At 51.3% G+C, this 25822-nt stretch overlaps 1 protein-coding gene across 1 annotated transcript in view; it reads left to right on the top strand.

Moving 5' to 3' along the window:
- Positions 1–15233, top strand: part of LOC311122269 (TBC1 domain family member 30-like) — a 71675-nt gene extending 56442 nt beyond the window's left edge. The window contains exons 8-13 of the mRNA XM_084196658.1: positions 1764–1932; positions 2072–2177; positions 3881–3984; positions 5788–5927; positions 10432–10647; positions 12708–15233. Of these exons, the coding sequence (XP_084052784.1) occupies positions 1764–1932; positions 2072–2177; positions 3881–3984; positions 5788–5927; positions 10432–10647; positions 12708–14512 (2540 nt within the window). The 3' untranslated portion in view covers positions 14513–15233. The remainder of the gene's footprint in view (positions 1–1763; positions 1933–2071; positions 2178–3880; positions 3985–5787; positions 5928–10431; positions 10648–12707) is intronic.
- The last annotated feature ends 10589 nt before the right edge of the window (positions 15234–25822 follow it).

The following is a 25822-nucleotide window of genomic DNA, read 5'->3' as shown; positions in this document are numbered from 1 at the left end:
CTGACTAACGCCAGCGTGTGTTAGACAGCTACAAGCCCCCTGACTAACGCCAGCGTGTGTTAGACAGCTACAAGCCCCCTGACTAACGCCAGCGTGTGTTACAGCTACAAGCCCCCTGACTAACGCCAGCGTGTGTTACAGCTACAAGCCCCCTGACTAACGCCAGCGTGTGTTACAGCTACAAGCCCCCTGACTAACGCCAGCGTGTGTTAGACAGCTACAAGCCCCCTGACTAACGCCAGCGTGTGTTACAGCTACAAGCCCCCTGACTAACGCCAGCGTGTGTTAGACAGCTACAAGCCCCCTGACTAACGCCAGCGTGTGTTAGACAGCTACAAGCCCCCTGACTAACGCCAGCGTGTGTTAGACAGCTACAAGCCCCCTGACTAACGCCAGCGTGTGTTAGACAGCTACAAGCCCCCTGACTAACGCCAGCGTGTGTTACAGCTACAAGCCCCCTGACTAACGCCAGCGTGTGTTACAGCTACAAGCCCCCTGACTAACGCCAGCGTGTGTTACAGCTACAAGCCCCCTGACTAACGCCAGCGTGTGTTAGACAGCTACAAGCCCCCTGACTAACGCCAGCGTGTGTTACAGCTACAAGCCCCCTGACTAACGCCAGCGTGTGTTAGACAGCTACAAGCCCCCTGACTAACGCCAGCGTGTGTTAGACAGCTACAAGCCCCCTGACTAACGCCAGCGTGTGTTAGACAGCTACAAGCCCCCTTACTAACGCCAGCGTGTGTTAGACAGCTACAAGCCCCCTGACTAACGCCAGCGTGTGTTACAGCTACAAGCCCCCTGACTAACGCCAGCGTGTGTTACAGCTACAAGCCCCCTGACTAACGCCAGCGTGTGTTACAGCTACAAGCCCCCTGACTAACGCCAGCGTGTGTTAGACAGCTACAAGCCCCCTGACTAACGCCAGCGTGTGTTAGACAGCTACAAGCCCCCTGACTAACGCCAGCGTGTGTTAGACAGCTACAAGCCCCCTGACTAACGCCAGCGTGTGTTAGACAGCTACAAGCCCCCTGACTAACGCCAGCGTGTGTTACAGCTACAAGCCCCCTGACTAACGCCAGCGTGTGTTAGACAGCTACAAGCCCCCTGACTAACGCCAGCGTGTGTTAGACAGCTACAAGCCCCCTGACTAACGCCAGCGTGTGTTAGACAGCTACAAGCCCCCTGACTAACGCCAGCGTGTGTTACAGCTACAAGCCCCCTGACTAACGCCAGCGTGTGTTACAGCTACAAGCCCCCTGACTAACGCCAGCGTGTGTTACAGCTACAAGCCCCCTGACTAACGCCAGCGTGTGTTACAGCTACAAGCCCCCTGACTAACGCCAGCGTGTGTTAGACAGCTACAAGCCCCCTGACTAACGCCAGCGTGTGTTAGACAGCTACAAGCCCCCTGACTAACGCCAGCGTGTGTTAGACAGCTACAAGCCCCCTGACTAACGCCAGCGTGTGTTAGACAGCTACAAGCCCCCTGACTAACGCCAGCGTGTGTTACAGCTACAAGCCCCCTGACTAACGCCAGCGTGTGTTAGACAGCTACAAGCCCCCTGACTAACGCCAGCGTGTGTTAGACAGCTACAAGCCCCCTGACTAACGCCAGCGTGTGTTAGACAGCTACAAGCCCCCTGACTAACGCCAGCGTGTGTTAGACAGCTACAAGCCCCCTGACTAACGCCAGCGTGTGTTAGACAGCTACAAGCCTCCTGACTAACGCCAGCGTGTGTTTGTTTGTTTGTGTCTTACAGGCAGCTACGAGCCTCCTCTGACCAACGTATTCACGATGCAGTGGTTTTTGACCATGTTTGCTACCTGCCTGCCCCCCAACACCGTACTAAAGATCTGGGATTCTGTGTTCTTCGACGGCTCTGAGGTTCTACTGAGAGTAGCTCTGGCTATCTGGTCTCACCTGGGGGAGTGAGTTCACTACCCCTAACCCCTACACACTATAACCCTAACTCTGGCTGTCTGGTCTCACCTGGGGGAGTGAGTTCACTACCCCTAACCCCTACATACGAACCCTAACCCTCTCCCTGTGTCCTCCATCTCTCTCCAGGCGTATAGAGAACTGTCAGACAGCAGACCACTTCTACAGCACCATGGGCTGGATCACTCAGGAGATGTTGGAGAACAGCCTCGTAGACTGTAGCCACCTCATGCAGGTAAGAGATGCTGGAGAACAGCCTCGTAGACTGTAGCCACCTCATGCAGGTAAGAGATGTTGGAGAACAGCCTCGTAGACTGTAGCCACCTCATGCAGGTAAGAGATGTTGGAGAACAGCCTCGTAGACTGTAGCCACCTCATGCAGGTAAGAGATGTTGGAGAACAGCCTCGTAGACTGTAGCCACCTCATGTTGGAGACAGCCTCGTAGACTGTAGCCACCTCATGCAGGTAAGAGATGTTGGAGAACAGCCTCGTAGACTGTAGCTACCTCATGTTGGAGAACAGCCTCGTAGACTGTAGCCACCTCATGCAGGTAAGAGATGTTGGAGAACAGCCTCGTAGACTGTAGCCACCTCATGTTGGAGAACAGCCTCGTAGACTGTAGCCACCTCATGCAGGTAAGAGATGCTGGAGAACAGCCTCGTAGACAGTAGCCACCTCATGCAGGTAAGAGATGTTGGAGAACAGCCTCGTAGACTGTAGCCACCTCATGCAGGTAAGAGATGCTGGAGAACAGCCTCGTAGACTGTAGCCACCTCATGTTGGAGAACAGCCTCGTAGACTGGAGCTACCTCATGCAGGTAAGAGATGCTGGAGAACAGCCTCGTAGACTGTAGCCGCCTCATGCAGGTAAGAGATGCTGGAGAACAGCCTCGTAGACTGTAGCTACCTCATGCAGGTAAGAGATGCTGGAGAACAGCCTCGTAGACTGTAGCCACCTCATGCAGGTAAGAGATGTTGGAGAACAGCCTCGTAGACTGTATTGTCCTCATGCAGGTAAGAGATGTTGGAGAACAGCCTCGTAGACTGTAGCCACCTCATGCAGGTAAGAGATGCTGGAGAACAGCCTCGTAGACTGTAGCTACCTCATGCAGGTAAGAGATGCTGGAGAACAGCCTCGTAGACTGTAGCCACCTCATGCAGGTAAGAGATGTTGGAGAACAGCCTCGTAGACTGTAGCCACCTCATGCAGGTAAGAGATGCTGGAGAACAGCCTCGTAGACTGTAGCCACCTCATGCAGGTAAGAGATGCTGGAGAACAGCCTCGTAGACTGTAGCCACCTCATGCAGGTAAGAGATGCTGGAGAACAGCCTCGTAGACTGTAGCCACCTCATGCAGGTAAGAGATGCTGGAGAACAGCCTCGTAGACTGTAGCCACCTCATGCAGGTAAGAGATGCTGGAGAACAGCCTCGTAGACTGTAGCCGCCTCATGCAGGTAAGATATGCTGGAGAACAGCCTCGTAGACTGTAGCCACCTCATGCAGGTAAGAGATGCTGGAGAACAGCCTCGTAGACTGTAGCCGCCTCATGCAGGTAAGAGATGAATAAAAACCTTTATTTACATCCACAAATCCCATTCAAAATGCATAGACATGATAATGGAGAAAAAGCACTTTCTCCTCCTCTGTTTCCAAACTGCTTAAGCTGACACCCTGATCTCTCCTCTCCTCTCCTCTCCTCTCCTCTCCTCTCCTCTCCTCTCCTCTCCTCTCCTCTCCTCTCGGTCTCCTCTCCTCTCCTCTCCTCTCCTCCTCTCCTCCTCTCCTCTCCTCTCCTCTCCTCTCCTCTCCTCTCCTCTCCTCTCCTCTCCTCTCCTCTCCTCTCCTCTCCTCTCCTCTCCTCTCCTCTCCTCTCCTCTCCTCTCCTCTCCTCTCCTCTCCTCTCCTCTCCTCTCCTCTCCTCTCCTCTCCTCTCCAGACAGTGTACTCCATGGCAGAGTTTCCATTCCCTCAGCTGGCTGAACTCAGAGAGAAATACACCTACAACATCACCCCCTTCCCCACCTCCAACCCTAACGGCAGGTTGGTGCATGTCCTTATAGTGTGTATAGCGGCTGGTATCTAGAGGTCATGTAGTGTATCTACAGGCAGGTCATGACATACTGGTCTAGTCATGACATACTGGTCTAGTCTTGACATACTGGTCTAGTCATGACATACTGGTCTAGTCATGACATACTGGTCTAGTCTTGACATACTGGTCTAGTCATGACATACTGGTCTGGCTGTCAGAGTGAAGGATGACTAGTGGCTGTCAGAGAGATGGATGACTAGTGGCTGTCAGTAGAGAGAGATGGATGCCAGACTGGAGTGGCATCTGAAGAACCCAAACAACACTGAGCTATAGTGGGCAGGCGATGGTGATATTGGTGGTGGTGGTGATGTTACTGTATTCCAGTGGTGGTCTCTGGGGCTGGGAGGATGATGATGATGATGTTACTGTATTCCAGTGGTGGTCTCTGGGGCTGGGAGAGTGATGATGATGATGATGTTACTGTATTCCAGTGGTGGTCTCTGGGGCTGGGAGAGTGATGATGATGTTACTGTATTCCAGTGGAGGTCTCTGGGGCTGGGAGAGTGATGATGATGTTACTGTATTCCAGTGGAGTTCTCTGGGGCTGGGAGAGTGATGATGATGATGTTACTGTATTCCAGTGGAGGTCTCTGGGGCTGGGAGAGTGATGATGATGATGTTACTGTATTCCAGTGGAGGTCTCTGGGGCTGGGAGAGTGATGATGATAATGTTACTGTATTCCAGTGGTGGTGATGATGATGTTACTGTATTCCAGTGGTGGTCTCTGGGGCTGGGAGGATGATGATGATGATGTTACTGTATTCCAGTGGAGGTCTCTGGGGCTGGGAGAGTGATGATGTTGTTACTGTATTCCAGTGGAGGTCTCTGGGGCTGGGAGAGTGATGATGTTACTGTATTCCAGTGGAGGTCTCTGGGGCTGGGAGAGTGATGATGATGATGATGTTACTGTATTCCAGTGGTGGTCTCTGGGGCTGGGAGAGTGATGATGATAATGTTACTGTATTCCAGTGGTGGTGATGATGATGTTACTGTATTCCAGTGGAGGTCTCTGGGGCTGGGAGAGTGATGATGTTACTGTATTCCAGTGGAGGTCTCTGGGGCTGGGAGAGTGATGATGATGATGATGATGTTACTGTATTCCAGTGGTGGTCTCTGGGGCTGGGAGAGTGATGATGATAATGTTACTGTATTCCAGTGGTGGTGATGATGATGTTACTGTATTCCAGTGGTGGTCTCTGGGGCTGGGAGAGTGATGATGTTACTGTATTCCAGTGGTGGTCTCTGGGGCTGGGAGGAGGAGGATGATGATGTTACTGTATTCCAGTGGTGGTCTCTGGGGCTGGGAGAGTGATGATGATGATGTTACTGTATTCCAGTGGAGGTCTCTGGGGCTGGGAGAGTGATGATGATGATGTTACTGTATTCCAGTGGTGGTCTCTGGGGCTGGGAGAGTGATGATGATGATGTTACTGTATTCCAGTGGAGGTCTCTGGGGCTGGGAGAGTGATGATGATGATGTTACTGTATTCCAGTGGTAGTCTCTGGGGCTGGGAGAGTGATGATGATGATGTTACTGTATTCCAGTGGAGGTCTCTGGGGCTGGGAGAGTGATGATGATGATGTTACTGTATTCCAGTGGTGGTCTCTGGGGCTGGGAGAGTGATGATGATGATGTTACTGTATTCCAGTGGTGGTCTCTGGGGCTGGGAGAGTGATGATGATGTTACTGTATTCCAGTGGTGGTCTCTGGGGCTGGGAGAGTGATGATGGTGATGTTACTGTATTCCAGTGGTGGTCTAGGTGACTGGGAAGGTGATGAAGATGTTGAAGATGATGAAGATGCAGTGGTGACAGCAGCGTTGGGGTGTTTGGGCCCACTGGGGGGGCTGTTAGCTCCAGAACTACAGCGGTACCAGAGACACATCAAAGGTTGGTCTGACCCCTGACCTCTTTACCCTTTACCCTTAACCCTTACCTATTTATCAAATCAAATGTTATTTGTTACATACACGTGTTTAGCAGATGTTATTGCGGGTGTAGCGAAATGCTTGTGCTTCTAGCTCCGACAGTGCAGTAATATCTAACAAGTAATATCTAACAATTACACAACATATACCCAATACACACAAAACTAGTAAGGAATGGGATTTAAGTATATATATATATGGACAAGCAATGACAGAGCGGCTTGGTCCTGCATCATGTAGAGGACCCGTCAGGAAGCATTTCACTGTTATATATATATATGGCCAAGCAATGACAGAGCGGCTTGGTCCTGCATCATGTAGAGGACCCGTCAGGAAGCATTTCACTGTTATATATATATATGGCCAAGCAATGACAGAGCGGCTTGGTCCTGCATCATGTAGAGGACCCGTCAGGAAGCATTTCACTGTTATATATATATGGCCAAGCAATGACAGAGCGGCTTGGTCCTGCATCATGTAGAGGACCCGTCAGGAAGCATTTCACTGTTATATATATATATGGCCAAGCAATGACAGAGCGGCTTGGTCCTGTATCATGTAGAGGACCCGTCAGGAAGCATTTCACTGTTATATATATATGGCCAAGCAATGACAGAGCGGCTTGGTCCTGTATCATGTAGAGGACCCGTCAGGAAGCATTTCACTGTTATATATATATATATATATATATGGCCAAGCAATGACAGAGCGGCTTGGTCCTGCATCATGTAGAGGACCCGTCAGGAAGCATTTCACTGTTATATATATATGGCCAAGCAATGACAGAGCGGCTTGGTCCTGCATCATGTAGAGGACCCGTCAGGAAGCATTTCACTGTTATATATATATATGGCCAAGCAATGACAGAGCGGCTTGGTCCTGCATCATGTAGAGGACCCGTCAGGAAGCATTTCACTGTTATATATATATATGGCCAAGCAATGACAGAGCGGCTTGGTCCTGTATCATGTAGAGGACCCGTCAGGAAGCATTTCACTGTTATATATATATGGCCAAGCAATGACAGAGCGGCTTGGTCCTGTATCATGTAGAGGACCCGTCAGGAAGCATTTCACTGTTATATATATATATATATATATATGGCCAAGCAATGACAGAGCGGCTTGGTCCTGCATCATGTAGAGGACCCGTCAGGAAGCATTTCACTGTTATATATATATGGCCAAGCAATGACAGAGCGGCTTGGTCCTGCATCATGTAGAGGACCCGTCAGGAAGCATTTCACTGTTATATATATATGGCCAAGCAATGACAGAGCGGCTTGGTCCTGCATCATGTAGAGGACCCGTCAGGAAGCATTTCACTGTTATATATATATGGCCAAGCAATGACAGAGCGGCTTGGTCCTGCATCATGTAGAGGACCCGTCAGGAAGCATTTCACTGTTATATATATATGGCCAAGCAATGACAGAGCGGCTTGGTCCTGTATCATGTAGAGGACCCGTCAGGAAGCATTTCACTGTTATATATATATATATATATATATATGGCCAAGCAATGACAGAGCGGCTTGGTCCTGCATCATGTAGAGGACCCGTCAGGAAGCATTTCACTGTTATATATATATGGCCAAGCAATGACAGAGCGGCTTGGTCCTGCATCATGTAGAGGACCCGTCAGGAAGCATTTCACTGTTATATATATATGGCCAAGCAATGACAGAGCGGCTTGGTCCTGCATCATGTAGAGGACCCGTCAGGAAGCATTTCACTGTTATATATATATGGCCAAGCAATGACAGAGCGGCTTGGTCCTGTATCATGTAGAGGACCCGTCAGGAAGCATTTCACTGTTATATATATATGGCCAAGCAATGACAGAGCGGCTTGGTCCTGTATCATGTAGAGGACCCGTCAGGAAGCATTTCACTGTTATATATATATATATATATATGGCCAAGCAATGACAGAGCGGCTTGGTCCTGCATCATGTAGAGGACCCGTCAGGAAGCATTTCACTGTTATATATATATGGCCAAGCAATGACAGAGCGGCTTGGTCCTGCATCATGTAGAGGACCCGTCAGGAAGCATTTCACTGTTATATATGGCCAAGCAATGACAGAGCGGCTTGGTCCTGTATCATGTAGAGGACCCGTCAGGAAGCATTTCACTGTTATATATATATGGCCAAGCAATGACAGAGCGGCTTGGTCCTGTATCATGTAGAGGACCCGTCAGGAAGCATTTCACTGTTATATATATATGGCCAAGCAATGACAGAGCGGCTTGGTCCTGTATCATGTAGAGGACCCGTCAGGAAGCATTTCACTGTTATATATATATGGCCAAGCAATGACAGAGCGGCTTGGTCCTGCATCATGTAGAGGACCCGTCAGGAAGCATTTCACTGTTATATATATATATATGGCCAAGCAATGACAGAGCGGCTTGGTCCTGTATCATGTAGAGGACCAGTCAGGAAGCATTTCACTGTTATATATATATATATATGGACGAGCAATGACAGAGCGGCTTGGTCCTGCATCATGTAGAGGACCCGTCAGGAAGCATTTCACTGTTGGTCTACTCCCGTTGTTTACCAAGCATGTAACAGATAACATTTGATTCTCATCAAGGGTTAATGTTTGTACCCATTTTAGTTCTTTAGTCTAAACTCTGTTAGCACCCAGACACACTTCTGAGAGAGACTGGAATCCAATCTGTCATTTAAATGTGGAATGCTAGTAAGCCAGTTAGACGTCCAGGAAACTGGACCCAGTGTGTATATACACTATACACAGTGCATTCGGAAAGTATTCAGACCCCTTGACGTTTTTCCACATTTTGTTACGTTACAGCATTATTCTAAAATTGATTAAATAGTTTTTTTTCCCTCATCAATCTACACAAAATACCCCATAATGACGAAGCAAAAACAGGTTTGTAGAAATGTTTGCTAATGTATGTAAAAAAAAAAAAAAAGCTATTTTCAGGTCTCTCCAGAGATGTTAAATCGGGTTCAAGTCCGGGCTCTGGCTGGGCCACTCAAGGACATTCAGAGACTTGTCCCGAAGCCACTCCTGTGTTGTCTTGGCTGTGTGCTTAGGGTCGTTGTCCTGTTGGAAGTTGAACCTTCACCCCTCACCTCAGTCTCCCAGTCCCTGCCGCTGAAAAACATCCCTACAGCATTGGACACGCCTTTCCAAATCATGTACAATCAATAGAATTTACCACAGGTGGACTCTAATCAAGTTGTATAAACATCTCAAGGATGATCAATGAAAACAGGATACACCTGAGCTCAATTTCGAGTCTCATAACAAAGGGTCTGAATACTTATGTAAATAAGGTATTTCTGTTTTTATTTTTTTCAAAAAACCTGTTTTCGCTTTGTCATTATGGGGTATTGTGTGTAGAATGAGGAAAACAAATAATTGAATCCATTTTAGAATAAGGCTGTCACAAAACAAAATGTGGAAAAAGTCAAGGGGTCTGAATACTTTCTTAGTCACCATTTGGCAGTCCGACAGATGTATCTGGGTTTGGCGGATGCCAGGAGAACGCTACCTGCCCCAATGCATAGTGCCAACTGTAGAGCTAGGTGGAGGAGGAATAATGGTCTGGGGCTGTTTTCCATGGTTCGGGCTAGGCCCCTTAGTGAAGTGAAGGGAAATATTAACGCTACAGCATACAATGGTATTCTAGACGATTCTGTGCTTCCAACTTTGTGGCAACAGTTTGGGGAAGGCCCTTTCCTGTTTCAGCATGACGATGCCCCCTTGCACAAGAAATGGTTTGTCGAGATCGGTGTGGAAGAACTTGACTGGCCTGCACAGAGCCCTGACCTCAACCCCATCAAACACCTTTGGGATGAATTGGAACGCTGACTGCGAGCCAGGCCTAATCGCCCAACATCAGTGCCCGACCTCACTAATGCTCTTGTGGCTGAATGGAAGCAAGTCCCCGCAGCAATGTTCCAACATCTAGTGGAAAGCCTTCCCAGAAGAGTGGAGGCTGTTATAGCAGCAAAGGGGGGGACTAACTCCATATTAATGCCCATGATTTTGGAATGAGATGTTGGACGAGCAGGTGTCCACGTCCTACTGGTCATGTAGTGTATGTGGACCCTCAGAGTCCTGCTCTGCTCTCATCTCCAGCCAAGACCCATTAGTTTAATGTAGTGGAAGTCAGTAATGTGTTATCTGGTCAGCTGCTGTTGGTCTCAGACCTGAAAAGACAAAGGAACATCTAAGTGTCTCTATATGAAAGGGAACCCCGTGGTCCTCTGTAGCTCAGCTGGTAGAGCACGGCGCTTGTAACGCCAAGGTAGTGGGTTCCATCCCCGGGACCACCCATACGTAAAAATGTATGCACACATGACTGTAAGTCGCTTTGGATAAAAGCGTCTGCTAAATAGCATATTATTAACATGGTGTCAGTACTGAGGTCATTTCTGGTTGGATTTGAATCTCTCATTCTTTCTCTCTCTCTCCCCTCTCCAGACCAGCGTGTGGGGGAGCAGGGGGTTAACATGGCAGACCTGAGTCCCGGGGCGGTGGGGGGTGTTGGGTCGGGGGGGGGGCGAGCGGAGCATCAAGCAGCCATCAACAGTATGATGCAGGAGAGGATGAGTACTGACATCAGCGCTCTGAAGAAACAGTACTCACGTATCAAGAGACATCAGCAACAACAGGCCAGGCAGCTGTACATTCACACAGGTAACACACAATCTGTCAACTCTATGCACGCAATATAGATGTGTTGATGGTGGTGTCTATAGAGATGATGTGTTGATGGTGGTGTCTATAGAGATGATGTGTTGATGGTGGTGTCTATAGAGATGATGTGTTGATGGTGGTGTCTATAGAGATGATGTGTTGATGGTGGTGTGTCTATAGAGATGATGTGTTGATGGTGGTGTCTATAGAGATGATGTGTTGATGGTGGGGTCTATAGAGATGATGTGTTGATGGTGGGGTCTATAGATATAGAGATGATGTGTTGATGGTGGTGTCTATAGAGATGATGTGTTGATGGTGGTGTGTCTATAGAGATGATGTGTTGATGGTGGTGTGTCTATAGAGATGATGTGTTGATGGTGGTGTCTATAGAGATGATGTGTTGATGGTGGTGTCTATAGAGATGTGTTGATGGTGGTGTCTATAGAGATGATGTGTTGATGGTGGTGTCTATAGATATAGAGATGATGTGTTGATGGTGGTGTCTATAGAGATGATGTGTTGATGGTGGTGTGTCTATAGAGATGATGTGTTGATGGTGGTGTGCCTATAGATATAGAGATGATGTGTTGATGGTGGTGTGTCTATAGAGATGATGTGTTGATGGTGGTGTGCCTATAGATATAGAGATGATGTGTTGATGGTGGTGTGTCTATAGAGATGATGTGTTGATGGTGGTGTGTCTATAGAGATGATGTGTTGATGGTGGTGTCTATAGAGATGATGTGTTGATGGTGGTGTGTCTATAGATATAGAGATGATGTGTTGATGGTGGTGTCTATAGAGATGATGTGTTGATGGTGGTGTGTCTATAGATATAGAGATGATGTGTTGATGGTGGTGTGTCTATAGAGATGATGTGTTGATGGTGGTGTCTATAGAGATGATGTGTTGATGGTGGTGTGTCTATAGAGATGATGTGTTGATGGTGGTGTCTATAGAGATGATGTGTTGATGGTGGTGTGTCTATAGAGATGATGTGTTGATGGTGGTGTCTATAGAGATGATGTGTTGATGGTGGTGTGTCTATAGAGATGTGTTGATGGTGGTGTCTATAGAGATGATGTGTTGATGGTGGTGTCTATAGAGATGATGTGTTGATGGTGGTGTGTCTATAGATATAGAGATGATGTGTTGATGGTGGTGTCTATAGAGATGATGTGTTGATGGTGGTGTGTCTATAGAGATGATGTGTTGATGGTGGTGTCTATAGAGATGATGTGTTGATGGTGGTGTCTATAGAGATGATGTGTTGATGGTGGTGTGTCTATAGATATAGAGATGATGTGTTGATGGTGGTGTGTCTATAGAGATGATGTGTTGATGGTGGTGTCTATAGAGATGATGTGTTGATGGTGGTGTGTCTATAGAGATGATGTGTTGATGGTGGTGTGTCTATAGATAGAGATGATGTGTTGATGGTGGTGTCTATAGATAGAGATGATGTGTTGGTGTTTGTGACCGTCTGTCTGTCAGGAAGAGCAGGCAGACCAGTTGTCCCCCAGGACGCCTCACATGGTTCTGACAGCCAGTATGGAGCGGGGGGTTTCTGGGCTGATGATAGGTGGTCTGGGGTTAATTGAGACAGTGGTGTAGCTGGTTGAGGGTTGGATGGTGCTGTGACTGACAGCAGAGTGTGTGTCTGGGCTGGCGGCTGCCCATCTAAACACGTCATCACCCAGTAGGAACCTACTACTTGTGTAACAGACTTACGTTGGATTTGGCTTCGGAGCTTCTATTCCCCAAACTATTTTTCTAACTCCCGGATGTGTCGGTCTTCAGTAATCAGGGCTCAAAGCTCCTTACAACCCAAAGCAGTATTTTATGTAACTGTGTAAGCTTCTTCATCTTGTTCCCGTGGTAAATGGAAGCTCAGAGTTTGGGGCGGAGCCAGAAAGATGTCTTAATGCTAGATGTTCTTATTGCTGTATGTGGAATCATCTTTATAATCATGTCATGCTGTGGTGCTGCAGTATGCAGACAAAACAGTGCCACACTGAGCTGACCTGTGTGTGTGTGTGTGTCTGTTCTCTCTGTAGACAGGTGTCCAGTCACCAGTGTGCTAGGTTCTCAGCTACGTCCCTCTCCTGTCGTCAACCACCTGTTGCTAGGCAGGAAGCCCAGGAACAGCCTGACACACCCTCCCTCCAGCCTGCTAGGCGCCCCCCAGGCACAGTCCAGCCCTGCCAACCCTGGCCCTAACCCCACCCCAAGGGGGGAGAGGGGGAGGAACCGACTGGTATCTCAGGCTGAAGACTGTCACAGCAGGGTGGGGTCCCCCTGGCGCGCCCACGTACGTGCCCACCGCAGGAACATAGCCCGAGCACGGGTACAGCTAGGGTTTGGCAACATGGAGGAGGAGGAGGAGGAGGACAGACACACTCATCAGACGAAGGAGGAGGAGGAGGAGGACAGACACACTCATCAGACGAAGGAGGAGGAGGAGGAGGACAGACACACTCATCAGACGAAGGAGGAGGAGGAGGAGGACAGACACACTCATCAGACGAAGGAAGAGGAGGACAGACACACTCATCAGACGGAGGAGGAGGACGAGGAGGAGGAGGACAGACACACTCATCAGACGAAGGAGGAGGAGGAGGACAGACACACTCATCAGACGAAGGAGGAGGAGGAGAGAGATGGAGTGGGCGAGGGAAAGGCTGCTGATGATGATGAGGAGGAGGAGGAAGATGGTAGTCACCTCCCTGTGTCTTCTGCCCAGGCCTTCAGTAAGGAGGTGCCAGCTGTGGTGGAGAAGGAGGTGGAAGTGGAGGAGCACCTGGTGTCTCTAGAGCTGAAGTCTGGATCAGAACCAAACCAGACCCCACCTCCACAACCCTCCTCTCTAAACTATACCCCCTCTCCCACAGAGACCACCCCACCTCCACAACCCTCCTCTCCCACAGAGACTACCCCAGACACACTACCCTCCTCTCCCACAGAGACCACCCCACCTCCACAACCCTCCTCTCCCACAGAGACTACCCCAGACACACTACCCTCCTCTCCCACAGAGACTACCCCACCTCCACAACCCTCCTCTCCCACAGAGACCACCCCAGACACACTACCCTCCTCTCCCACAGAGACCACCCCAGACACACTACCCTCCTCTCCCACAGAGACCACCCCAGACACACTACCCTCCTCTCCCACAGAGACCACCCCAGACACACTACCCTCCTCTCCCACAGAGACTACCCCAGACACACTACCCTCCTCTCCCACAGAGACTACCCCAGACACACTACCCTCCTCTCCCACAGAGACCACCCCAGACACACTACCCTCCTCTCCCACAGAGACCACCCCAGACACACTACCCTCCTCTCCCACAGAGACCACCCCAGACACACTACCCTCCTCTCCCACAGAGACCACCCCAGACACACTACCCCCCTCTCCCACAGAGACTACCCCAGACACACTACCCTCCTCTCCCACCATCCCAGAGCTGCCTGTCCCTGTCCTTCTTCCTCCTCCTCCTCCATCACACCACCACCACCACAGTCAACAGTCTGACCCTCCAGTCTCCTCTCAGAACATCTACTGTATGAGACGCTCCCCAGGTGCACCTGTTTCCCCCTTTAACCCCCCCACCCCTGGTACACCGCTCCCCCCCTCCCTCCCTCTCTCCTGCCCCTCCGTGCCCCAGGACCGACCCAGGGCCTCCCCCCAGCAGGTGGCGTTCTCTCCCTTCCCCAGTGTGAAACAGCACAGGAGGTCAGCTGCAGCCCGTAACCTGGGACTCTATGGCCCCACAGCCAGAACCCCCACGGTTCACTTCCCTCAGCTCAGCCTGAACCGTACCACCTCCACCGTCACCACCAGGAAGCGCTAGAGGGACCGCGAGTGACTGGCTCTGGCAGATACAGCCCGGTTCTTTCTGATGGTCTGGCTCTGTACCTGAGAGAAACAGACGGAGTCAGTATGTGTCAGTATCCGCTATGGTCTGATCCACCGCTGTGTGTAGTGGTGTGGGTCACTGGGACAGAGGACGAGCTGCTGTGGACTGGGTCTGTCTGTGTGAACGTCATCATGGAACATCTCTGTCCTCATGTTATCTTCCCAGGTCAAGTTGTGTTGAACCCTTCAGCACCTTCCTCCTCTCTGCTGAGTTCTGTTTCTGTCCAATGTTTCTCCACAGTAAGACCCCATACTAAAAGATCCATAGACCATATTATGTCAATGATCTGATTGTATAGTTCCCTACAGTCTGAATGATCTGATTGTATTGTTCCCTACAGTCTGAATGATCTGATTGTATAGTTCCCTACAGTCTGAATGATCTGATTGTATTGTTCCCTACAGTCTGAATGATCTGATTGTATTGTTCTGTACAGTCTGAATGATCTGATTGTATTGTTCCCTACAGTCTGAATGATCTGATTGTATTGTTCCCTACAGTCTGAATGATCTGATTGTATTGTTCCCTACAGTCTGAATGATGTGATTGTATTGTTCCCTACAGTCTGAATGATCTGATTGTATTGTTGGTAAAAGGACCCACACCATTCTGGGGCCAGAGGTCACTGCACTCCTAATAAAGAAAGTGAAAGGATGCTGTCGGGTGTTTTTGTTTTATTTATCTAGGTAAGGGCTCGATTCAATCTAGCGTGATTTACATTTAAAGGCAAAGTTCTGAGACTATAACGCAGACCTTCCGTGCTACGGATTGACTGTCTCGCCCAATTTCAGTGCTTTAGCGAGCTTAAAATTAAGATGGTTTCCGCCGCCATATGCAGCGTTTACCGTAAATGCAGTCTCCACGAATGTGGTAACGTTGCCTTTAAACTTTAAATCACGCTATAGCGCTGAACCTAGGCGAAACGGATTGAATCAAGACCGAAGTCTCCTTGAGATGACGTCTATTTTTCCAGAGTGCATCATGTGACTCAACCTGGACGACTGTACAGAGGTTCAGGCCAAGTGGAATGCACAGATTTACAAAGGATTGGAAAGGTGTAAGGCTCTGTGATGACTTCAAATAAGATAGGATGCATTTGATTTCTGATGTATTGAAACCGGGCCCTGGTAACTGTTTCCAAACCATGAATGATACGTGACTCGTGTTTAAAACCACTGTAGTGGTGTTGGGCTGGAACGCCACAACTTCGCCACCGGGGGGTAAAAGACACATTCATGTCCAAGCCAGGTTGGCCTTGGGTCTGTGTGAGAGGCCCATTTAGTGTGTGTGTGTGTGTGTGTGTGTGTGTGTGTGAGCCAGATGGGGAGAGGAGAAACATTAGCAAGAGGAATGTAAACTTCACTTCACAGGATAAAGAGTGTGTGCGTGTAGCGTTTCATAAAGCGAAAGAATGTCCGATCTAGATGAGTGGGGAATTAAACACGGAAAGTAATGAATCTCTTCCATTCACACACTGGTTATTATAGTCATCACTGCTATACTCTTCATGACCACTAGATGGCAGAAGGACATCAGGAGGAGGTGGTGTGGAGGACATCGGGAGGAGGTGGTGTGGAGGACATCAGGAGGTGGTGGTGTGGGGGACATCAGGAGGAGGTGGTGTGGGGGACATCAGGAGGAAGTGGTGTGGGGGACATCAGGAGGAGGTGGTGTGGGGGACATCAGGAGGAGGAGGTGGTGTGGGGGACATCAGGAGGAGGAGGAGGTGGTGTGGGGGACATCAGGAGGAGGAGGAGGTGGTGTGGGGGACATCAGGAGGAGGAGGTGGTGTGGGGGACATCAGGAGGAGGAGGGGGTGTGGGGGACATCAGGAGGAGGAGGGGGTGTGGGGGACATCAGGAGGAGGTGGTGGTGTGGGGGACATCAGGAGGAGGAGGGGGTGTGGGGGACATCAGGAGGAGGTGGTGTGGGGGACATCAGGAGGAGGTGGTGGTGTGGGGGACATCAGGAGGAGGTGGTGGTGTGGGGGACATCAGGAGGAGGTGGTGGTGTGGGGGACATCAGGAGGAGGAGGTGGTGTGGGGGACAGGAGGAGGAGGAGGTGGTGTGTGGGACATCAGGAGGAGGTGGTGGTGTGGGGACATGAGGAGGTGGAGGTGGGGGACATCAGGAGGAGATGGTGTGGAGGACATCAGGAGGAGGAGGTGGGGGACATCAGGAGGAGGAGGTGTGGAGGACATCAGGAGGAGGAGGAGGTGTGGAGGACATCAGGAGGAGGTGGTGGTGTGGAGGACATCAGGAGGAGGAGGAGGTGTGGGGGACATCAGGAACAGGTGGTGTGGGGGGGACATCAGGAGGAGGTGGTGGTGTGGGGGACATCAGGAGGAGGAGGTGGTGTGGAGGACATCAGGAGGAGGAGGAGGTGGTGTGGAGGACATCAGGAGGAGGAGGAGGTGTGGGGGACATCAGGAGGAGGAGGAGGTGGTGTGGAGGACATCAGGAGGAGGTGGTGTGGGGGGGACATCAGGAGGAGGAGGTGGTGTGGGGGACATCAGGAGGAGGAGGTGTGGGGGACATCAGGAGGAGGAGGTGGTGTGGGGGACATCAGGAGGAGGAGGTGGTGTGGGGGACATCAGGAGGAGGAGGTGTGGGGGACATCAGGAGGTGGTGGTGTGGGGGACATCAGGAGGAGGTGGTGGTGTGGGGGACATCAGGAGGAGGTGGTGGTGTGGGGGACATCAGGAGGAGGTGGTGGTGTGGGGGACATCAGGAGGAGGAGGTGGTGTGGGGGACATCAGGAGGAGGAGGTGGTGTGGGGGACATCAGGAGGAGGAGGTGGTGTGGGGGACATCAGGAGGAGGAGGAGGTGGTGTGGGGGACATCAGGAGGAGGAGGTGGTGTGGGGGACATCAGGAGGAGGAGGTGGTGTGGGGGACAGGAGGAGGAGGAGGAGGTGTGGGGGGGAGGAGGAGGAGGTGGTGTGGGGGACATCAGGAGGAGGTGGTGTGGGGGACATCAGGAGGAGGAGGAGGTGTGGGGGGGAGGAGGAGGAGGAGGTGGTGTGGGGGACATCAGGAGGAGGTGGTGTGGGGGACATCAGGAGGAGGAGGTGGTGTGGAGGACATCAGGAGGAGGAGGTGTGGGGGACATCAGGAGGAGGAGGTGGTGTGGAGGACATCAGGAGGAGGAGGTGGTGTGGAGGACATCAGGAGGAGGTGGTGGTGTGGGGGACATCAGGAGGATGTGGAGGTGTGGGGGGGACATCAGGAGGAGGAGGTGGTGTGGGGGGGACATCAGGAGGAGGTGGTGGTGTGGGGGACATCAGGAGGAGGAGGTGTGGGGGACATCAGGAGGAGGAGGTGGTGTGGGGGACATCAGGAGGAGGAGGTTTGTGTGGGGGACATCAGGAGGAGGAGGTTGTGTGGGGGACATCAGGAGGAGGAGGAGGAGGTGGTGTGGGGGACATCAGGAGGAGGAGGTGGTGTGGGGGACATCAGGAGGATGTGGAGGTGTGGGGGACATCAGGAGGAGGTGGTGTGGGGGACATCAGGAGGAGGAGGTGGTGTGGAGGACATCAGGAGGAGGAGGTGTGGGGGACATCAGGATGGGGAGGATTGGAGCTTCATGGCACCCTATTCCCTATATAGTGCACTACTTTAGACCAGAGAATGGCAACCTATTCCCTATATAGTGCACTACTTTAGACCAGAGAATGGCACCCTATTCCCTATATAGTGCACTACTTTAGACCAGAGAATGGCACCCTATTCCCTATATAGTGCACTACTTTAGACCAGAGAATGGCACCCTATTCCCTATATAGTGCACTACTTTAGACCAGAGAATGGTGCAGGACCCATCGGGTGCCATTTGAGACGTATCCGTGGAGAAGCAGTACCTATAGCTGGTCCTCTGTAGCTCCGCTGGTAGAGCACGGCGCTTGTAACGCCAGGGTAGTGGGTTCGATCCCCGGGACCACCCATACACTAAAAATGTATGCACGCATGACTGTAAGTGGCTTTGGATAAAAGCGTCTGCTAAATGGCATATTATTATTATAGGAGTAGACGTGGACCAGCGGTGTGAAGTGTCGTTATGGCATTCTGAAGGAGTTTCCTTCCTCTGTCTGAAGCCTGAGATATGATATTATTATTATTCCAGTGATTTCTTCTGCTCCAGATTAACACCTGGTATAACTGCCAGATACATCTGTCAGGAGGGTAGGAGTAGGAGTAGTAGCTCCGGGCTCTGATCAGTCCCTACACCCAAACGAGGGCACTGCGTCCATCCACCTCTGGCCTGCTGGCTCCCCTTCCTCTGCTGAAGCACAGTTCCCGCTCAGCCCAGTCAAAACTGTTCGCTGCTCTGGCACCCCAATGGTGGAACAAGCTCCCCCACGACGCCAGGACAGCGGAGTCACTCACCACCTTCCGGAGACATTTGAAACCCCACCTCTTTAAGGAATACCTGGGATAGGATAAAGTAATCATTCTACCCCCCCCCCCCCCCCCCCCCCCAAAAAAAAATTGTAAAGTGGTTATCCCACTGCCTATAGGGTGAATGCACCAATTTGTGAGTCGCTCTGGTTAAGAGCGTCTGCTAAATGACGTAAATGTGCCCTTGAGCAAGGCACTTAACCCTAATTGCTCCTGTAAGTCGCTCTGGATAAGAGCGTCTGCTAAATGACTAAAATGTAAATGTAAATGTAGTAGAAGAATCTTATGCTGTGTTGTTGTGGCGTCTCTCTTGTCGTGATATGTGTGTTGTCCTATATTTTAAATGTTTTAATCCCAGCTCCCGTCACCGCAGGAGGCCGTCATTGTAAATAATAATTTCTTCTTAACTGACTTGCCTGGTTAAATAACGTTTCTTTTAAAAGTAAACCAGTAGAGGTCTAGAACCAGGCCAGGACCGGTTTTGAAGGGGAACAGGGGTGTTGGGTGGGTGGGCCAGATTGGTGTGTTGCCGTTCCTAAAGAGCTGGTTGGCTGCCCCCCCTCCTCCCTGCCAATGACCTCAGCGTCTCACGTCATTGTTGACCAATGTGTGTGTTGGATATTGACCCATAAGTCTTCAATGACAATATGAAACAGGAAACATTGACCGAACTAGAACTACTACTACCACCCTGTCTACTGATGGGTAGAACTACTACTACCACCCTGTCTACTGACTGATGGGTAGAACTACTACTACCACCCTGTCTACTAATGGGTAGAACTACTACTACCACCCTGTCTACTGATGGGTAGAACTACTACTACCACCCTGTCTACTGACTGATGGGTAGAACTACTACTACCACCCTGTCTACTGATGGGTAGAACTACTACTACCACCCTGTCTACTGATGGGTAGAACTACTACTACCACCCTGTCTACTGATGGGTAGAACTACTACTACCACCCTGTCTACTGATGGGTAGAACTACTACTACCACCCTGTCTACTGATGGGTAGAACTACTACTACCACCCTGTCTACTGATGGGTAGAACTACTACTACCACCCTGTCTACTGATGGGTAGAACTACTACTACCACCCTGTCTACTGATGGGTAGAACTACTACTACCACCCTGTCTACTGATGGGTAGAACTACTACTACCACCCTGTCTACTGATGGGTAGAACTACTACTACCACCCTGTCTACTGATGGGTAGAACTACTACTACCACCCTGTCTACTGATGGGTAGAACTACTACTACCACCCTGTCTACTGATGGGTAGAACTACTACTACCACCCTGTCTACTGACTGATGGGTAGAACTACTACTACCACCCTGTCTACTGACTGATGGGTAGAACTACTACTACCACCCTGTCTACTGATGGGTAGAACTACTACTACCACCCTGTCTACTGACTGATGGGTAGAACTACTACTACCACCCTGTCTACTGATGGGTAGAACTACTACTACCACCCTGTCTACTGATGGGTAGAACTACTACTACCACCCTGTCTACTGACTGATGGGTAGAACTACTACTACCACCCTGTCTACTGATGGGTAGAACTACTACTACCACCCTGTCTACTGATGGGTAGAACTACTACTACCACCCTGTCTACTGATGGGTAGAACTACTACTACCACCCTGTCTACTGATGGGTAGAACTACTACTACCACCCTGTCTACTGATGGGTAGAACTACTACTACCACCCTGTCTACTGATGGGTAGAACTACTACTACCACCCTGTCTACTGATGGGTAGAACTACTACTACCACCCTGTCTACTGATGGGTAGAACTACTACTACCACCCTGTCTACTGACTGATGGGTAGAACTACTACTACCACCCTGTCTACTGATGGGTAGAACTACTACTACCACCCTGTCTACTGATGGGTAGAACTACTACTACCACCCTGTCTACTGATGGGTAGAACTACTACTACCACCCTGTCTACTGATGGGTAGAACTACTACTACCACCCTGTCTACTGATGGGTAGAACTACTACTACCACCCTGTCTACTGATGGGTAGAACTACTACTACCACCCTGTCTACTGATGGGTAGAACTACTACTACCACCCTGTCTACTGACTGATGGGTAGAACTACTACTACCACCCTGTCTACTGACTGATGGGTAGAACTACTACTACCACCCTGTCTACTGATGGGTAGAACTACTACTACCACCCTGTCTACTGATGGGTAGAGGAGACCACTAGGGGACCTACATCACCCTGACCCTGTTCTCCTCTTCCCTGTCTGATGGGTAGAGGAGACCACTAGGGGACCTACATCACCCTGACCCTGTTCTCCTCTTCCCTGTCTGATGGGTAGAGGGGACCACTAGGGGACCTACATCACCCTGACCCTGTTCTCCTCTTCCCTGTCTACTGATGGGTAGAGGGGACCACTAGGGGACCTACATCTCCCTGACCCTGTTCTCCTCTTCCCTGTCTGATGGGTAGAGGGGACCACTAGGGGACCTACATCTCCCTGACCCTGTTCTCCTCTTCCCTGTCTACTGATGGGTAGAGGGGACCACTAGGGGACCTACATCACCCTGACCCTGTTCTCCTCTTCCCTGTCTACTGATGGGTAGAGGGGACCACTAGGGGACCTACATCACCCTGACCCTGTTCTCCTCTTCCCTGTCTACTGATGGGTAGAGGGGACCACTAGGGGACCTACATCACCCTGACCCTGTTCTCCTCTTCCCTGTCTACTGATGGGTAGAGGGGACCACTAGGGGACCTACATCACCCTGACCCTGTTCTCCTCTTCCCCTCTCTACAGGAGCCATAGTGTATATTTAGCTGCCAGTCCGTGTTGTGAAGGAGGGTTGGGGTGTGTCCAGTCTGAGGGGGAGGGACACTCTAATTGGGTCCTTGTTGTGTGAGGAGGAGAAACATCTGTGTCTGAGTGTTTTCCAGCATATCAAACTAGATCTATTTCATCTGGACAAAGGCCTTTTTGTTTAAAGACCTCTTTCTGAAGACCTCATCATCTCTCTAACCTTTCCAATCCGTCTGTTCGCTTCTGGAGGATTCTCTACTGAGATCTAATAGAACCATTCATCTGTTTGTAGTCTGACGGTAAATTCCACTGGAAAACCAACATTTTCCTAATCTGTTTAATATGATCTATTAATCCATCACCCTATATGGACATGACATCTCCAGTATATCCTGTGGAACTGGACTGGTGCTGAGGACATGACTGGTACAGGTTGCTGTCAGTCTGTCAGGCTGATCTCTCTGGAGACAAACTAGAGGAAGAAAACAAACCGATTTAACTCAGTTATCTAACAAGCCCCTAGCCAGTCTCACTCACACACACAACCCTAGACAGCCCCTAGCCAGTCTCACTCACACACACAACCCTAGACAGCCCCTAGCCAGTCTCACACACCCCTACATATTCCCACAACCCTGCGCGGCCCCTAGTCAGTCATATACAGTAAATAGCCTGTAAAGACCTGACTCTGGAGAGGAGATGGTAACGGAGAGGCATCAGGAGTCTCAGGGGAGAGCTGTCGCCAGCTGTTTCTCAAACATTGAACAAGACTCCTAGACTCTCTCACACAGAGAAACACAGTGACACACTGAGGGATGCAGACATCTCCAGGGAGGAGACTGCAGACAGACAGACATCTGCAGAGAGACAGACAGACAGGACATACATTACTGTGCTAAACTACTGTCTCCTGTGGCAACCTATTCCCTATCTAGAGCCCTATGGGCCCTGCTTAAATGGAGTGCACTATTAAGGGAATAGGTTGCAATGTAGAGGTCGGGTGAAGGTTAGGAGGAGGGAGGGGTAGGGTGTCCCCTCAGAGCTGAAGGTTAGGAGGAGGGAGGGGTAGGGTGTCCCCTCAGAGCTGAAGGTAAGGAGCAGGGAGGGGAGGGTGTCCCCTCAGAGCTGAAGGTGAGGGGGAGGGAGGGTTGGGTGTCCCCTCAGAGCTGAACGTTAGGAGGAGGGAGGGGAGGGTGTCCCCTCAGAGCTGAAGGTGAGGAGGAGGGAGGGTTGGGTGTCCCCTCAGAGCTGAAAGTAAGGAGGAGGGAGGGTTGGGTGTCCCCTCAGAGCTGAAGATAAGGAGGAGGGAGGGGAGGGTGTCCCCTCAGAGCTGAAGGTGAGGAGGAGGGAGGGGAGGGTGTCCCCTCAGAGCTGAAGGTGAGGAGGAGGGAGGGGAGGGTGTCCCCTCAGAGCTGAAGGTAAGGAGGAGGGAGGGGAGGGTGTCCCCTCAGAGCTGAAGGTGTGGAGGAGGGAGGGGAGGGTGTCCCCTCAGAGCTGAAGGTGAGGAGGAGGGAGGGTTGGGTGTCCCCTCAGAGCTGAAGGTGAGGAGGAGGGAGGGGAGGGTGTCCCCTCAGAGCTGAAGGTGAGGAGGAGGGAGGGGAGGGTGTCCCCTCAGAGCTGAAGGTGAGGAGGAGGGAGGGTTGGGTGTCCCCTCAGAGCTGAAGATAAGGAGGAGGGAGGGTTAGGTGTCCCCTCAGAGCTGAAGATAAGGAGGAGGGAGGGTTGTTTGTCCCCTCAGAGCTGAAGGTGAGGAGGGAGGGAGGGTTGGGTGTCCCCTCAGAGCTGAAGGTGAGGAGGAGGGAGGGGAGGGTGTCCCCTCAGAGCTGAAGATAAGGAGGAGGGAGGGTAGCGTGTCCCCTCAGAGCTGAAGGTAAGGATGAGGGAGGGGAGGGTGTCCCCTCAGAGCTGAAGGTGAGGAGGAGGGAGGGGAGGGTGTCCCCTCAGAGCTGAAGGTGAGGAGGAGGGAGGGGTAGGGTGTCCCCTCAGAGCTGAAGGTGAGGAGGAGGGAGGGGAGGGTGTCCCCTCAGAGCTGAAGGTAAGGAGGAGGGAGGGTAGCGTGTCCCCTCAGAGCTGAAGGTGAGGAGGAGGGAGGGGAGGGTGTCCCCTCAGAGCTGAAGGTGAGGGGGAGGGAGGGTTGGGTGTCCCCTCAGAGCTGAACGTTAGGAGGAGGGAGGGGAGGGTGTCCCCTCAGAGCTGAAGGTAAGGAGGAGGGAGGGTAGCGTGTCCCCTCAGAGCTGAAGGTGAGGAGGAGGGAGGGGAGGGTGTCCCCTCAGAGCTGAAGGTGAGGGGGAGGGAGGGTTGGGTGTCCCCTCAGAGCTGAACGTTAGGAGGAGGGAGGGGAGGGTGTCCCCTCAGAGCTGAAGGTGAGGAGGAGGGAGGGTTGGGTGTCCCCTCAGAGCTGAAGATAAGGAGGAGGGAGGGGAGGGTGTCCCCTCAGAGCTGAAGGTGAGGAGGAGGGAGGGGAGGGTGTCCCCTCAGAGCTGAACGTTAGGAGGAGGGAGGGGAGGGTGTCCCCTCAGAGCTGAAGGTGTGGAGGAGGGAGGGGAGGGTGTCCCCTCAGAGCTGAAGGTGAGGAGGAGGGAGAGTTGGGTGTCCCCTCAGAGCTGAAGATAAGGAGGAGGGAGGGTTGGGTGTCCCCTCAGAGCTGAAGATAAGGAGGAGGGAGGGTTGTTTGTCCCCTCAGAGCTGAAGGTGAGGAGGGAGGGAGGGTTGGGTGTCCCCTCAGAGCTGAAGGTGAGGAGGAGGAGGGAGGGGAGGGTGTCCCCTCAGAGCTGAAGGTGAGGAGGAGGGAGGGGAGGGTGTCCCCTCAGAGCTGAAGATGAGGAGGAGGGAGGGTAGCGTGTCCCCTCAGAGCTGAAGGTAAGGATGAGGGAGGGGAGGGTGTCCCCTCAGAGGAGGAGGGAGGGGAGTGTGTCCCCTCAGAGCTGAAGGTAAGGAGGAGGGAGGGTTGGGTGTCCCCTCAGAGCTGAAGTTGAGGAGGAGGGAGGGTTGGGTGTCCCCTCAGAGCTGAAGCTGAGGAGGAGGGAGGGGAGGGTGTCCCCTCAGAGCTGAAGGTGAGGAGGAGGGATGGTAGCGTGTCCCCTCAGAGCTGAAGGTTGGGAGGAGGGAGTGTAGGGTGTCCCCTCAGAGCTGAAGGTGAGGAGGAGGGAGGGTTGGGTGTCCCCTCAGAGCTGAAGGTGAGGAGGAGGAGGGAGGGGTAGGGTGTCCCTCAGAGCTGAAGGTGAGGAGGAGGGAGGGGTAGGGTGTCCCCTCAGAGCTGAAGGTGAGGAGGAGGGTAGGGTGTCCCCTCAGAGCTGAAGATATGGAGGAGGGAGGGTAGGGTCTTGTTTTACATCAGTGTTCCTCAGTGTGAGCACCAACATTAGATTACTATTAGGCTGTAACAGTCTATTCCCATCTAACAGGGATGCTAGTGGACAATGGGATCTTAGTTATAGAGGGGATGGCTGCTGGCGGGACAGAGGGCGACGACGTCACAGCTCTTATAACAGACCACATGGACCCAGTTAACACTACAGTCTCTCTGTCTGGACCAGGATCAACACTGACACTAAGGACAGTCTGTCTGGACCAGGATAAACACTGACACTAAGGACAGTCTCTCTGTCTGGACCAGGATAAACACTGACACTAAGGACAGTCTCTCTGTCTCTTGTTTGCAACAAGGCACTATAAAACTATTTCAAAAAATGTGGCAAAGCAATTAACTTTTTGTCCTGAATACAAAGTGTTGTGTTTGGGGCAAATCCAATACAACACATTACTGAGTACCATTCTCCATATTTTCAAGCATAGTGGTGGCTGCATCATGTTATGGGTATGCTTGTAATAGTTAAGGACTGGGGAGTTTTTCAGGATAAAAAAGAAACTGAATGGAAGTAAGCACAGGCAAAATCCTAGAGGAAAATCTGGGAAAGGGGAGGTTAGTGTTATTTCTTTGGAACAGGGGAGGGTAATGTGTTATGTCTTGGGAACAGGGGAGGGTAATGTGTTATTTATTGGGAACAGGGGAGGGTAAT

Source organism: Coregonus lavaretus (genome assembly GCF_964263955.1).
Source record: "Coregonus lavaretus genome assembly, contig: HAP1_SCAFFOLD_259, whole genome shotgun sequence".
Taxonomy (NCBI): Eukaryota; Metazoa; Chordata; class Actinopteri; order Salmoniformes; family Salmonidae; genus Coregonus; species Coregonus lavaretus.
This window is presented reverse-complemented; position numbering and strand designations above follow the sequence as displayed.